Consider the following 16,704-nt stretch of genomic DNA (forward strand, 5'->3'; position numbering starts at 1 on the left):
TATAACACAGAGTGAGAGAGAAAGAGCACAAGCAGGGGGAGCGGCAGGCAGAAGGAGAGGGAGAAGTAGGCTCGATCCCAGGACCCTGGGATTATGACCCGAGCCGAAGGCAGACGCTTAACCAACTGAGCCGCCCGGGTGCCCCCCAGAATTAACTTCAATATGCGATGTCGCCAATATTGCTGAGCCATAGGTGCTGGGATGCTCTTTTATTCAGGATAAAGGTTTGACAAACTTATCCTGATGTTAAAATAAACTAATTAAATCCCGCAAGGTTCACAAGAATTGGGCTTTCCATGCAGAATAATAGAAAAATAAACCAAGTATACTTTTTCATTCCCAAGGTCAGCAGTTTAACCTGTTTCATCTTAGAGGCATGTTCCCTGTCTTCTGTGATGTTTGACCGGGACCGAAATTCAAACCCAAGTCTAAAGCTGCAGGGCAGTTAATTGCAAAAGGATAATCAACATTTAAAAAGCCTCTGCGGTTTACATTTTCCCATCAATGTACCTCCCTGGGGAAAAGGAAAACCAACACACTCCTCCACTCAGTATAAATGTTAATTCTGGACACAACTTCCCTCCTTATTCTTTCCGCCAACAGAGAAGCTTCACACAGCCGCCCTGAATAGTGAGTTTGTATCAAATCCTTGTTTGAGCCTTTTGTTCCCTCTGGTATTCGAAGGGGGACCCTTGTGAAATATAGCTGCACAGTGTTTTCATTCGGAGACTCCTTACTGCAACCACAGGACTGTATTTCGGTCGCCCCGCTAATTTCTGAGGAAAAATCACAGCATGTATTTTAAAACACTGTCCTCGGTCATTTGTTTCATGAGGATTTGCCAAATTTCTCATCACCAAAACAAACCTCCGGTTTAACCTATAAACTCTGAGTTTCCTGCCTTCTTGAAACCAAAGTCTTCTCTTTTCTCTTCCAACAACCCACACTGTGGGCAACAGGAACAGGGAACAGGTCATTTTGAGAGCATCTCATGGCAATTAACCATGATGGTGCCAAAACACTTTACTGGACAATACCGGAGTCTTGGCTGCTTCCTTTGACAAAGGAATATTCTATTTCCAACAACAGTAAGGAAATTATTTTCTTTTATACTTTTTAAAAATTAATTTCAAAAAAGATTCTACTTATTCATGAGAGACACAGAGAGAGAGGCAGAGACACAGGCAGAAGGAGAAGCAGGCCCCATGCAGGGAGCCTGATGTGGGACTCGATCCCGGGTCTCCAGAATCACGCCCTGAGCCAAAGGCAGATGCTCAACTGCTGAGCCACCCAGGTGTCCCAAGTTTTTTTTTTTTTTTTAAAGATGTCTTGACTTCTTTGGGGGATTTAAATGCTCAAGTGAGTTTAGTGTCAATTTTTTAAGATCTTAAATCTCTCAAAGAAAGCCTTTAACGACCGGTTTTCAAGGTACAGATTTGTAGGTGTGTGCAGATTTGTAGATATTTCTAAGTCCAAGTTTTTCAATCTCCATTTTTCTTGGGACCAACTGTGAAATTTATGTTCAAGGTGAGACCTCAGAACAGAATTTCTTTTTTGCCCCTAAGGCCTGGAGCCCATTATTCTGGGGCACAGCCATCACCACGGAACATTTATCCGAATCAGCTATACAATCCCGATTGTGGGGAAAGGCCCTTCATTCTCCTCTGGGAAAGTACATGCTGTTTTGGATATATGCCATTTAAGCAAAGGTATGAACATGTCAAAAGTTATTTAACAGAGGCACCTGGGTGGTTCAGTGGTTGAGCATCTGCCTTCAGCTCAGGTCATGATCCCAGGGTCCTGGGATCGAGTCCCATATCAGGCTCCCTGCAGTGAGCCTGCTTCTCTCTGCCTATGTCTCTGCCTCCCTGTGTCTCTCATGAATAAACAAATAAAATCTTTTAAAAAAAGTTATTAAGAACCTCCCACTTAGCTGAAGCTGTAAAGGAAAAAGATGGGTGGTATGCCTAATAGGATTTGATGAGGATGATGCTTTACCTCTGTGGTCCCCCAAACAACATAATCGAGTCTATCATGAGAAACACATGAGACAGATCCCAACAGAGAGGCAATTTACAAAACAGCCACCCAGGATTCCTTCTCAAACCTGCCATGGTCATCAAAACCAAGGAAAATCTGAGAACCTGCCAAGAGAAGCCGAAGAAGAGACAATTAAATGTGATCTGGTGTCCTGGATGTATTCTGGAACGGAAAGGGACAGCAGGGAAAAAACTAAGGAAATCGGAATAAAGTGTGAGCTTTAGTTAATAATAAAGTCTCAGTATTGGTTCACTATGACAAAGGTACCAGACAAAGGCAAGATGTAATGATAATTAGGGCAACTATTGAAAGGGTGTGGAATACCGGAGAAACTCTATGATCTTTGTAAATTTTCTGTAAATCACGATCTAAAATAGTTGATTGAAACAAGAAAAATGAGTGGTTAATATGTGGGTTTGTTTTTAAATCACCATTTCAATTACAATAGACCCGACAGCAATACTCCTGCAGGCCGACAAACCAGGACTAGTGCGGGCTGGTTGAACAATCTTAAAAGGAGCAGAGAGAAAAAGGAGTAGCCCTCCTTTCCCCATTGCCACGTCCAAACATATTAAGTGTCTGGGAGCTTGTTTGGATGAGATCCACATCCCCATTTTTAGTAAGGAAAAGTTTGTAGCTTAATAGGAAGGTGAAATATTGTTGGAGTTGTGCAGAGAGATTTCGGTGCTTTTTAAAAATCACTATGCTTTTGTTTTCAAGCTTAACTAAGTATCTGCTTTACACTTTCATTTATCAAACTGTTGGTTTAAATAACATCGTAGTATTGAATAGTTTATAAATGTTTATTAATGTCAGTAATTTTACAAAGCAAATATTAATAGCAAGAGGCAAAATTTTTGCAAAATATGTACAAAAGTAAAAAGCCTTAATGCCTAGCGATTCATTGTATAAAATCAAACCATTCTTTCCACTTTCAGACCTCCTTTAGAAATAATTTATTGCCAATCCTGAACTAAAGCACTGACAGGAAAAAAAAAATTTACAGCAATATCAGATAACCTGCTTCTTAGTTTCTGGAAAGTTATAAAAAGATTTAATACGTATAAAAAAACCTAAGTCACAAGTATTTTTTATACAAAGCTAATACAAATCATGTTTTGTTGGGTACAGTATCTGTGAGGTTGTTACAAAATATACTTCTTGATAAGGCTTCTTGTGGTAAATGAGCTCTCATCACGGTAGAGTGGTACAGAAAAGCCATTTAAAACATTTTGCCATTCTGCTTTCAAGTAAGAGGTAAAGAGAGAGCAAATGGTATATAGTTTGTTGCATTGTTACATATACTTTCCGGGAATTAACCCCCTAACCCCCCCCCCCCTTGTTCCCCCCTGGTACCATCAAATGGGCATAACTGAGGACAAATATATCACTTACTATGGCAAGAAACATTATAAACAAGCTTTCTAAATACAAATCCAAATCAGATACCCAATAAGTAGCATATTTCTATCACCACACTCACAGATTGAAAATGTATGCATAGTGGGTCCTAGCATACTTTGATCTATCTGGAAATTTTTTTTATCAACAGCAGATTTGGATAGGTCCCCAAATCTCCCATCAACCCAGAAAATACTGCCCAATCATTAACTCTTTTTGTTCCATATGAGCTCTGGCATTTGAAACCGGATGGTCAGACCTGGATGCCACAAGAATGAACATATTTACTTAAATGCTAACTATACATTCAAGTAGACACAAGAATGCTAGTGGTACAAACACTGTACTTCTAATGCTGTTAATAATCACTTACCAGCCTAAGGCTACCATTGCTTTGATGGTACTTGAAAAAGCCAGAAAGTCCAACCTGTTTAAAATGTCCAGGTTTAGACTTCAATTTCTATTATAAACTTATTAAGCCCTAACCTCGTACCATAAAATAATGGGTATGTATTATACCTCTGCCTTATTCAGAACATGGAGACTCATACACACCCACTCTCATACAACCCCCCCCTTTCATGTTTACTAGGCTGAAAGGCCAGCCTGCATCCTATCAATAAAAGAAAATCAGTCCTTACAGGGAAGCAGCACAACATGTGCGACGAATGAAATGATGGGAAATGACATAAAGTGACCTAGTTCTAGGTCAAACTTCCAACTGAAAAAGACACATGCAAAATTTCTGTTCTTGATTCCCTCAAGAAAACTAATAGCAATAAAAAGGTAACAGAGCAAACTTTCTCTAGATTTATTGGGGAGTTTGTTACAAATGTTTGACTGAGCTTTACAGGCATGATTTCATGGATTCAAACAAGAAATTAAGAGTTAACACTGATCCTTAGCCTTCTTATTTTACATATACAGAAATAACATTGCTACAAATTGCAACGGAGAGAAACTTGTTTCAAATGGCTTGGTTTGGGGTTTTGTCTAAATGAATCATTACATAATGAAAGCACCAATTTGAGGCCTTCTCAAATAGTGATTTGAATTTCAGAACATAACAGAACATGACTTGGTCACTTTATTCTTCACATAAATAAGGCATAACCGGATATATGTACTAAGGCTGAGAATACATTTCATCAAAAGCATAAATACACGTACTTGGATACACACTGGGAGTTAAGATTTACTCATTCTCTCTTTAAGAAAATGACAGGGCATAATCATTTCTGTTGCATCTAAATCAATACTTCTAATCATTTCTGGTATTAACATACTCTTACTTCCTTCAACTTTAAACCAACCACTGCCACCAACTGAAAAAGGATTTCCCTAAACAACCTCAGCTTGAGAGATTAACCAGAGGATCTTCACTATGTAAAACACACGCCAGTGCAACTTCAAAGAAAACAACAAAAACGGGTGATCTTTTTCATTCGACCTCACCTTCTTTGGCTGTGGTTGCTCTGCAGCTACCAAGCACCTTTTCCAGACAGTAACATTAAGACTTTGATTTCATACAGTATTTGGCAGGAAGCAATGATTTGGGGCATTAAAAAATTATATTTAAGTGGCAGAGGCAAGCCTTATATCATGTGGATCTTCAGAAAACATTTGGCAAAACCGTTTCCCTATAAAAACAGAGACCCAAATTTGTGGTGTTCTTTGATTTATAAGGCAACTCTGTATACTTATACATTTCTTCAAGGCCAATGAGGACACTTTTGTGACATTTCTTATGAATTCAACGAGAAGACATTTGGATTTAGGAACACAATGTAATAGAGAATTAGGCACATTTTATTCCAAATCATAACCATTAAGACTTAAAAAGGCAAACACACTTCAAAGAACTTTAAACCACTGTTTTAGAGATGAAGGGATATTGGCATAGTAAAGTGATGAGCCCCCTTTCAATTTGGTTCACTAAATTTCATTTTCTTCTTCATATAGTGGTATTTCAAAAGAATCTAGTCTTTATAGTACAGGTATTAAGACTCCTTCAATTGGTTTTAAATACAGTATGTAAAAAATGGGGAGCTAAAGGCTTCAGACTGAGACCTCACACTTCCACTGTCTAAACAAGCCTGCCATTAAATAGAAGTAATCTGCTGCCTCAAAATATAGTCTAGATTTTATTTTAAAAAAACGTTGAGACATCACAAACATCAGTTAAGAAAGTTGCAAATACCCAAAATCATACCATATCTATTTGGTGTTGTAACATTTCTTGGTGGTAGTCTTGGTGATTGCTGCTTTGTCAGGCAAGATTTATGGTTCATATCACAGATCTTAAATATAATTTAAATAAGACCAAGTTTGCTCTTTGTACAGGGAACTTACTTTAGCCTTCACTGAAGTTCAATGGTTTGGGCCATTCAACTAAACTATTTGCGAAATTTACACAAAGACTCTCCAGCAAAAAGTCCCAATGTTACTGTGCGCATATTCAGACATTCACTAGCACTGAAGTTATTCTAATTCTGTGAATTTAAACACTATATTCTTTTTGGCAAGAAGCACTGGATGTAGAACTATTCAAACATGCACGAACTGTATACTATGAAGACTTGAATTATGATGCAGGGCTACGTGTCTGTAGCTCATGTATGACCAAGGCATGAAAACACTGAAAGTTACTATGGATAAAATGATGGTGGAATTTCAAATGCAAGAAAAGTCAAGAACAGTTACGAACAATCCCTGGTTAGCTCACTTTAAAGTCCTACTGTCACACTAGACTGCAGACCCACCAAGAGCCACCATCTTGGAAAGGCTGCATGATCCATAATGTTGACCAATCTTTTAAGGACTTTCTAGCCAACAGAATACCTGAGAACACAGCTCTACAGTAAAGTGACAGGTATCACAGTCTTAATCACAATTTTCAGGAAAAGGAGAAAAGCTGTCAGATTTTCCAAACTGTCACCAGCCTTGGGCATTTGCCTCTCTAGCCCTGGTCTAACACCACACACAACCTACAAGGCAGTATTTTCAGTACTGCAAACCAGTCCCTCTGATGAGTTCACCATGACCACATCTGAGATCACAAAGCTGCTGCAAGGGTATACTTTCATTTCATACGTGGTGAGGTCAAATGCAATCATATTTCGGTGTGACCTAAAAAAATTACTGCTTATTCTTAGAAGTATCCCCAAAACATTCAAAATGTACCTCAATAAAGCTAGAATTTCATAAGCAATAATGATATGAACATGTAGGTGTATGTTTTAGAGACACACCAAGAATGAACACAAATCTCAAACAATGCCTTCTTGAGTCATCTGACAGGAAAACATTGACCTTGGCAAGCTCCAAATAAAAACTCCCATATATGCCACAGTTGGAGTTGATGGGAATAAACAGGAGAGCAAAAGAAAGATGTTCTGTGATGGTACAACAGTGATTCTCTGCAGTGAGGACCCGAATCTTCCAAGACAGGACATACAAGTCTGAGCATAAAGCACGTAACATCCTGGAAACAGTATGTTTATTTAGAAAGCTCTGTTATCAAGTTACTTGCAATTTTTATAGCTGCTGCTATGGCCAGAATGTTTCACATATGGCACATTTATTATATGATATTTAAATATGAAAAGGGCACACTATATTTCACTCATTACTTTGCATCAAAACACTCTGTACGGCATTGGCTCCCTCTTGCTCCCCTCCCTCAGCCCCGTACCATTTGTGAACTTCCATTAGCATCAGACCAGGAATCCTTATGTAAACTTTAAAACACTAAGAACATTACCTTCAGAAACCACAGAAATTTTAAAACTAAACAACTGTCGCTATATAAGCAATTAAAAAAAACACGAAGGCTAAATCTGTGTAAAGCTACAGAATGCCAGTCCTTAGATCAAACTTTTTTTCCAATAGCCCTTTCAAAACAGGTCACCGTAAAGCGAGGCACAAGTGTCGCTGCCGTGCACAGGACAGAAAAAAGGGACCTTGCTTGTGTCAGAACCGAATATTCTTAACCTCATACCAAGAAAGATTCGAAGACACCTTCCATACTTGGCACTACAGAATTCAGTTTGAGAAGTGGAAAAAGCTAAAGCCTGAACTCTATCTAGTCAGAGGCTTGGCAGGAAACTAGAACCCCCTCAAAGGGAAGCCACAGTGAAACAGATCAAAGACTGAACATCGACAGGTATCGGCGATTGTTACTCAGCAGCTTTCAGCCAGCCACAAACCAAAGTCTGCAGGAGGAGGACTAAGATTTCCAAGAAGCTAAACTTAGAATCAAGATTTTTCTCATTCCTGTTGTAAACTGCTATTTCCAAAAACAAAACAAACAGAACACAATCAAGAGGACAAAAGGGATTAAAATGGCCAGTCTTCTGTCCATCACTGTAGCATGAGCTGCTTGAGGTTGTCGTGAAGAATGGTGTCCTTCACGTCACGGAACACGAGGCGGATATTCTCTGTGTTGATGGCAGTGGTGAAGTGGTGGTACAAGGGCTTCTGCTGCTGGTCCCGGCGTTTGTTCCGGAAACATTCCACCAGGAATTTTTGGACGTCTCTTAAGCAGTGGGGATCCCCTTCAAATTCTAAGAAATAGTCTTTGATGCTCACAATTTGCACTTTCTCCTCAAGCAAATCTGTCTTGTTTAAGAAGAGAATTATGGAGACATTGCTGAAAACCCGGTTATTGACGATTGTTTCAAAAATGTTCAGAGATTCTGTAAGGCGATTGGTCAGTCGGTCTTCCATAAGCACCTGGTCAAATTCACTTGAGGAAACAAGGAAAAGTATTGATGTCACGCTGTCGAAGCATTCAAACCATCGTTTTCTCTCTGATCTTTGACCACCCACATCAACCATTTTGAAAGGAACATTTTTAATTTCAAAGTCATACTCATGAATGCCTTTGGTGGGTCTTCTGGCAAGCAGAATATCTTGTTGCGATGGAATGTAATCCTGGAAAAGAAAAAAACTGCTTTACACTCAGTAACCCAGAAGTAATTAACGTTTCCGATGAACTACTAACTGGTTGAATGACTGGATATGCAAATAGCTTATCTTTAATTTTTTTAAAAATATTTTAAAAATTTATTCATGAGAAAGAGAGAGCACACACACATGTGTGGGCATGAGCAAAGGGAGGGGCCGAGGGACAAGCAGACTCCCTGCTGAGCGGAGGGCCAGGGATGCGGGGCCTGACCCCAGGACCCTGAGATCAGAGATCATGACCTGAGCAGAAGTCAGATGCTAAGCTGAGACACCCAGGCGCCACACCAACTTATCTTTTTAATAACTTCTGGCTGCATTAAAGCATCAGTACACTATTATTCTCATTACAAAATGCAAAGATACATTAAAATGTTGGGGTACAAAGACTGGTTCAAAATTCTATGTTTTCCACTCCTGCAGTATCTTCAGACTGAAGTCTTAACTCTCGGGTGTCCCATTGTCCTGCCTACTGTCGTGTCTCTACCCCTAATATTACTCCTCACTGACCCACCCTCTGCTCCGGCCAGAGTGACCCAGGGCTTCCTACTCATTCCTCCAACCTGCTTCTTATCTCTCTGTGAAAAGCAAGGAGGGCTGAAGCGCCAATTCGTGAAGGCCACCTCCCGGCGCACAGTTCTGGCTACCTCTCTCTAGCTCTTTCTAAACACCCCTTTCCTGTGCCCTACCTCCACGACTAAAAACTCCCACAATGGTCACTCCGCTTGATCACTGCAGCCACACCATGTGCATGGCAAACGGCACTTCTACTACAGCCGATGTACTGGATTTACTTTGGGTGGCCTCCTAGGTGTGCTTCCAGCATCCGGCCCAAGCAGCTGTGCTCCCACCTTCTCACTTCTGACACAAGGAGTCACTCTGTCAGTGCCTGGGCCTGTGAAGTAAGTGGAGGGGACCACACAGGGCCGGCCGGCCGCCCCAGAGGAGAGCTTATGCAAAAACCAGATGAGCCCTTCTCTGTGAAGCGGACCAGTCAGCTTTGAGACCCTGGACAGACAGAAGTTGCTAGTCTCAGAAGTCACCAGCTACTCCAGACAGCATACTTCCAGATACAGTATAACTGGTTCCTTCTTTTCAGGCTAGTGTGTTTTCAGAACTTTGACTTGGCTCTTTGGCAATACTGAATAGGAGAGCTTTTTAATGCTCATTGTCAATTTTTTCTTTTTTAAATCAAGGCAAGATTTTCAAACAACGCTGACTGTTAACAATGCTGTATTTTATGCTTTTCCAAATAGTGTAATATAATTTTGAAATTTCATTACAATGTGAGTATTTCTTCAAAATGGTTCTATGGAGCTAAGCATTAAAAAAAAGTAGGCAGTTCTCAGTTATATGTAATCCATAACCATTTATTAACTAATGCTAGGCCTCCATAAAACATGCTGGCATTTCCAGGCTTCCTTTTAGCTTCTGTTCACATACTTAACTACTTTACTTACAAACAGCACATCCACAATTTTTAGCCTGCCCTACTTTATTTAACATTTCATCATGAACTGTTATGCACACTGAGACAGTTGTATTTCACTTTAAAGGAGTATAAATAAATGTGTCAAATGGATTAATGTATTGTCATTTTTTTTTTATCACCAGATTTTTTTTAATTTATTTATTTTATGATAGTCACAGAGAGAGAGAGAGGCAGAGACACAGGCAGAGGGAGAAGCAGGCTCCATGCACCGGGAGCCCGACGTGGGATTCGATCCCAGGTCTCCAGGATCGCGCCCTGGGCCAAAGGCAGGCGCCAAACTGCTGCGCCACCCAGGGATCCCTGTATTGTCATTTATATACACACCCCCGACCAGTGTTCATTAAGGCTGCTTCCAATTTTTTAGCTTAATAGAAATTCCGCAATTAAAATTCTCACACACGTAACCATCCCCTCCCCTCTTTGGACGATTTCCTAAACTAAATAACCAGAAATAAGATTAGGAAGCCAAAGTTTATGAATATTTTGATGACACTGGACACTTAAAGCCCAACTGCTTTCCAGAAACGCAGTACAAATTTGCAGTGCACATGTGCCAACTACTTCAGAAACATGCCAGCTCTGGGTAGTTGTTAATTTTCCAATTCCATAAAAATTGTAAGTTCTTCTTGCTCACTTAGAAGCTAACAATCTAGTTAGGAAGCTAAGGCTAATTCCTAGGAAGCCCCCAAACCAGTACAATGTAATCAACTGCTAGCTGCTCTGGCAGAAGCAGGGAGTAGAGAACTGGCAGTTCCAGAGCCAGCTCTTCACATACTAGTCGTGTGACCCTGACCAAGTCCTTTAGTCCTAGTGCATCTCCACTTCCTCATTGGTGAAATACAGACAGTAACATTCACAAGGGGGCTGTGAGGCCTAAATGAACTCAACAGGGAAGTGCTCCTGGGCCGGCCGGCATACCGTGCATGCACCGCACAGTCTAGCTGTAGAGAAGGAATCCAGAATGCCGAGATAGCTGGGTGAGCTCCTGTCACGTCCCCTGGTTCTCTTATTATTTATTATCTTCTTTATTATCTTTATTTTTTCCGTTGGGGGGGGCAGTGGGAGGGGAAGGGAGCAGGCTCCACACCTAGCTTAGAGCCCAATGTGGAGCTCAATCTCAGGACCCTGCATGACCTGAGCCAAAACCAAGAGCTGACTGCTTAACCGACTGAGCCACCCAGGCGGGCCGGGCCCCCTCCGCTGCTCTCTCATTTTTAAATGCTCACCATTCACTCTGCACTTGACAATCTATTCATAAACACACATATTCAATTAAGAAAACTCATTTTCTTCCTAACCAACTCCTCTAAGCCAACCAGCATGCTCTCCTTTCTACTTCCTGCTCCATTAACAATCCCAGCGGTAAGACTCCCCCGTCTAGGGGACTAAGGACTTTTCTCTGCATTACCTATTTTATCTCAAATCCTGTTTCTCCTTATTTCTGCTATTCCTGTTATCATCTTGGGTGTGGATTACCACCTCTTCACTAATTTCCCTGCCCTGAATGTCTCACATCTCTTGGTTCCATCCCTAAGCCACTCTCAAACTAACCCTCCTGCGTCATAACTCTAGAACTTACTTGGAGGTTGCTCACTGCATCCGATCCAAACTTTGCTGACTGGTTTTCATGAACCTCTTTACTCCTAGTTTTCTGGAACCGGAGACTCTGCTCTACATTGTCTAGGCTTACCACAGAGCCTCACATCAAGACTTGCCAAAGCTGCACATCTTGGTACCATTACATGACCATTCACTTGCACAACTGTACAACTACAATAAACAATGTATCCAGACCCAAGCTACTGCCTTCTAAAATTCTGGTTTTATAAGTTAAAGCCAAGAACGTCACAGGTCCTTTGTCAGAAGGATGTGCCTAAAATTAAACATATCCAGCTGTCTCCCATCTTGGTGGGCCGCATCTCTTTACATATCTAAATTCATCTCATCCTTCAGATAGTTTAGATTCACTTACTCTTATGGGGTAGCTCCAACTTCCCTGGTCAGAATATGTCTCTCCATTCTATGAACTAATACTTACCTTTTTTTTTTTTTAAGACAGTTTTTTTTTTTTTTTTTAAGATTTTATTTATCCATTCATAGAGACACAGAGAGAGAGAGAGAGAGAGAGAGAGAAAGGCAAAGACACAGGCAGAAGGAGAAGCAGGCTCCATGCAGGGAGCCCGATGTGGGACTCGATCCCAGGTCTCCAGGATCACGCCCTGGGCTGCAGGCGGCGCTAAACCGCTGTGCCACCAGGGCTGCCCGAACTAATACTTATCTTCATGACTGGTATCATTTATTTGTCCTCTGCTTGTTTTATGTATAATTTTGTCTCTGACTACAATGAATTCCTTAAAAACAGGGAACAAAGAACACAATAGCTAACGAGCACTTACTACATGCAAAGCACTATTCTGAATACCTCACTGAGTGTTACAGACTGAATGAACTATGTCCCCCCAAAATTCATATGCTAACCCCAATGTGATTGTATTTTGGGAAAGGGCTTTTACAGGACATAACTAAGGTTAAATGAGGTCATAGGGTAGGGTCCTAATGAGATAATCTTGGTGGTCTTATAAGAAGAGTAAGAGATCTGTTTCCTCACGTGAATGCACTGAGTCAAAGCCGTGTGAAAAAGCCACAGAAAGAAGGCTATAGTCTGCAAGTCAGGAAGAAAATCCTCGCCAGAAAATAACCATACTAGTACTTACATCTTAGACTTCCAGTCTCCAGAACTATGAGAACTAAATGTCTGTTGTTTAAGCCACCCAGTCTATGGTGTTTTGTCATGGCAGCCTGAACAGATGAAGACATGGGGTTTATTTCATGTAATTATCCCACAACTCTCTGAGGTCAGGTTCTTTCTATGTCCATGATATGAAGAAATTACGGTTTAGAGAAGCCTATGGTCACACAGAGCTAGTCTGTGAAAGAACTGGGCTCAGGACCCAAGTGGTCTGGCTGCAGAGCCCACATCCTTGACCCCTGTGCAGTTCCACTCCCTAGAGGGTCATGGGGCTTGGCACACAGCAGGGCTTCAATGCCCTGGTACTTCAATCAGAGACGGAGAAGCAAAGGCAATCATGGAACTTGTCTGATATGCATAGAATGAATGGCCAATCTGTGACAGCCGGTTTACTCTCCCCTCCTTTACACCTACCAACTGAATCACCACACATTTTTTATTTTATTACAGATGTGGCCTCAGAATTGTTCTCAACCTAAGACTATTATAATATAGAGTTGGCCTAGAGTCATTAATTCAAGAGCTATTTGTTAAGTGCCTACTGTATTCCAGGCATCGTTACTAGGCATCCAGAACCAAACTCTTCACAATCAAGACAGGAGGTCCTTGACCTTATGGCAAGAGACAGGTAAAAGACAAGTAAACGTATAAATAAATAAACCAACTGTAGAAGAGCAATGATTTTTGAAAAAAGTAAGGGCTGATACTGAACACAAGAGGAGGGACCTAATTTGAATGGTACATTCAAGGAAAGCTTACAAGAAGAGGCAAATTGAGAACAGGTCAAATCAGCACTGTTTGGGTTAGAAAATATGAAATAACCCCCCCCTTTTGTTAAATAACTCCTTTTTAAAAAATACTTACTTATTTATTTATTCATGAGAGAGACAGAAAGAGAGAGAGAGGCAGAGACACAGGCAGAGGGAGAAGCAGGCCCCATGCAGGGAGCCCGACGTGGGACCTGATCCTGGGTCTCTAGGATCACACCCTGGGCTGAAGGCGGCACTAAACTGCTGAGCCCCCCGGGCTGCCCTAAATAACTCTTAAAAATTAGTTTACCTACTAAGGCTTTCCTCTTTCCACTTGGGCCTATAATGTAAGGTTCACAATCTAACCAGATGGAAAAGAGACAATGAAATAAACTCTTAATACCAAGTTTCAATGATGTGGACTGAGTAAAAACCCATTAATATGGAGATCCCAACTTCTGGAACACAAGTATCTAGGAAAGAGGCATGAGAAAAAAAACACTGGCTTAAGTGCAGACAAGTGCAATTTAGTAAAATCCAAAATAAGGGAATTTAAATGTTAACTTGCAAAAAGAAGGTAGATTATCATGTGTCCTTGAATATGTCACTTTCCTACTTGCAGTGGGTTCTTCATTTCATGTTTCTTTCAGTTTTATTTTTAAAGTGAATCTCAAAGAATGTGTAAGACTATATTAAAAGGTATTACCAGAAATCTGCTTTAAGAGGAGGCAAATAATGCTTCAGTAAATCTAGATGGTAACAAATGACTCTAGGGCAGTGACTTTCAAACATTTTCTGAGCACAGCAACCTTTCTTCCAGTCTTTGGCCTGAGTCCACCCCCCGAGAACACAGAGCAGCTGCCCTGTCTGCAGCAGGCCCAGGCGGCCAGAGCCAGCCACAGTGCCAGCCAAGAGGAAAATCATCAACTCTCTTTCCAAGGGCAACTCCTTCTCCTCCTTCATGGAGTCTCTTCAGCAGGCCTTTTCTCAACTGAAAAACAGCGTTTCCTAAAAGGTTTTGAAATCAATCAACCCACTGTATTCTGTTTCTGCTTACCAACACACACACACACACACACACACACACACACCAACACACCGAGGTAGAACAGATAATGTACAATCTCATTTTCAAATATAAACTTTCTCTAAACAGTTTTATGTTCATGAATTGGTGGATAAGGCACTCCTCGTGGAAATGGCAGAGATCTGGATAACAGAGGGGAAAAAAAAATGAAGCAGGGACAGTCTGGATACTGCCACTAGGAAGGAGGAAGAAGCAAACAGCTTAATACATAATTTTTCTAAACCTCCCAACTAATATCCTGACTACTGCTTTCAAATGGCAATAAACATAAACAAAAACTTACTGCTTCTCCAAGTTTATCCAAGTTATCCAGGAAATATTTTACAGATTCACCCTAAAACAAGAAGAAAATAGTTATTAGAGCTTAGAAATTGAAGATTTTGTTACAACAGTTTACATTAAACTGTCTGGTCGTACACTGAATCCAAACAGTTTGTTTAGTTACAAATTTCAGACGGTACAACTAACGCCACTAAGAACGTATACAGCGTCTGCCTCTGCCAGAGCTCCAGCCTGGTCAACTTCACAAATGCCATAGGCAGTCCCCCAGTAACACTCTTGGTTGACAGGATGACATGTACACTTAGTGACAGAACAATCTAGATATCCAAAGGGAAGATGTAATTAAATAAAAGGTAAAAACTGCTTTTGAGATAAACATACAACTATAATTTATGGGGGATTCTGTCTACATTTTTCTTTTTTTTTTTATTGTCTACATTTATCTACCTGAAGTTGACACTGATGGTGGTTATCTTTAGTGACAGAGCAAACCAGAAATGAGGTGAGGACACCGTAAAATCTTTCAGTAAGAGGCACTTGTCTGGACAGACACACTTTGCTCCAGAAGATTTTGAATGCTGCCGTAGGCTTCATGTCTCCTTGGGTCTCTTCCTGAGGGACCAGCCTACTCTCTCTGGGCCCCAATATCTATTAGACTTCCAGTTAATTTTGAATATCTACACTATATAAGAATACATCCAAGGAGGAACTACTTGAACAGAGGACAGAGAAGAGGGGAGCCACGTGGGGCAAGAAGGGCTCTTTCAGGACGTTCTCCCTGTGTTTTTAGGTTCCGGCTTGTTTTCTACCACCAGGGCCCTGCACTCCGCCTGCCCATGGCTGTTGCTTCTACAACTTCCTGAAGGTAGTGCTTCTTTCACATATAGGAGAAATCACCTGAAGATCTTGGTCGTCTATAGGTTCTGCTCTGGGGCTGGGGATAGGGAGCAGGGGAGGGGTTGGGCAGGGTACATCACTGCCCAGTTGCTTCTGCAGTTGGGGTGACTTTCGGAACCAAACTGGGTCATAGGCCTTATAGAGGTTCTCAATTCATTTTGATCTCAGGATCCCTTTACACATCTTAAAATCTTAAGATTCTTGAGGATCCCAAACAGACCTTGTTTATGTATGTTATAGCTATTAATATTTATCATATTAGAGAGTATAACTAAGTAATTAAAAATATTTTATTTAAAATTTGTTTAAAAATATCAATAATAAACCCATTACATGGTAACATATTTTAGTATAGCTCAATAAAAGACAGTGAGATACTCATTTGCTTCTGCATTTGAACTGCTACTATAGGTCGTCCTGGCTGGCTATATACAGAAAATCTGGCCTGTTACAAAAATGTAGCTGGAAAGGAAGCATTTTAATAAAATATTTTCAGTAGTTTGCTACTATACCAATACTTGACAAGGGTAGTTTTAGTCATAGAAACCCTACCAATGAACTTTTCATACTTTGTGACATTGAAGTTCACTGGTTTACCCTGTACTTAGAATGGATCTGTCACCCAACCACTATTTTGTAACACCAGGCACCAATCAGAGGAACACGGTGGGTGAATAATACAGGTCCTCCAAACACAGGCCTGTTTCACTATACTACATTAATAACATCAGAATCATGAGCATCTCTTCCATCTCTCATAGAAGTCCTAAGTATTGGGAAGCTGACAAGCTCACAGTGGTGGACCAACTCAAGTTTTCCTAAACTCTGGATTTTCATTTCAAAGCCCAAGTTTTATCAATGGCAACAAATACTTTCCCAAGTTTTCCTTAAAGTGATAGGCTAACTTCACTTCTCTTCTACAAAATATCTGTCCAATGCTCAAGTCTGAATAAGTTAGTTGGTTTCTCAAGAAAAAATGGTGTTCCATGAAAAACATGGTTAGTTGGCTCACAATCCAACCAGCTGCAAAAGTGCTTTTCAT

The 16,704-nt window shown here is 40.7% G+C and overlaps 1 protein-coding gene across 2 annotated transcripts in view; it reads right to left on the bottom strand.

Moving 5' to 3' along the window:
* Nucleotides 1–2,829: 2,829 nt before the first annotated feature.
* GNA13 (G protein subunit alpha 13) overlaps nucleotides 2,830–16,704 on the bottom strand; it is a 40,991-nt gene continuing 27,116 nt past the window's right edge. For both annotated transcript variants that reach the window (XM_025436540.3, XM_035721173.2), the window contains exons 3-4: nucleotides 14,767–14,817; nucleotides 2,830–8,376 (exon numbers count right to left, since the gene is read on the bottom strand). In XM_025436540.3, the coding sequence (XP_025292325.1) occupies nucleotides 7,804–8,376; nucleotides 14,767–14,817 (624 nt within the window). In that variant the 3' untranslated portion in view covers nucleotides 2,830–7,803. The remainder of the gene's footprint in view (nucleotides 8,377–14,766; nucleotides 14,818–16,704) is intronic.

This window comes from Canis lupus, chromosome 9 (genome assembly GCF_003254725.2).
Source record: "Canis lupus dingo isolate Sandy chromosome 9, ASM325472v2, whole genome shotgun sequence".
Taxonomy (NCBI): Eukaryota; Metazoa; Chordata; class Mammalia; order Carnivora; family Canidae; genus Canis; species Canis lupus.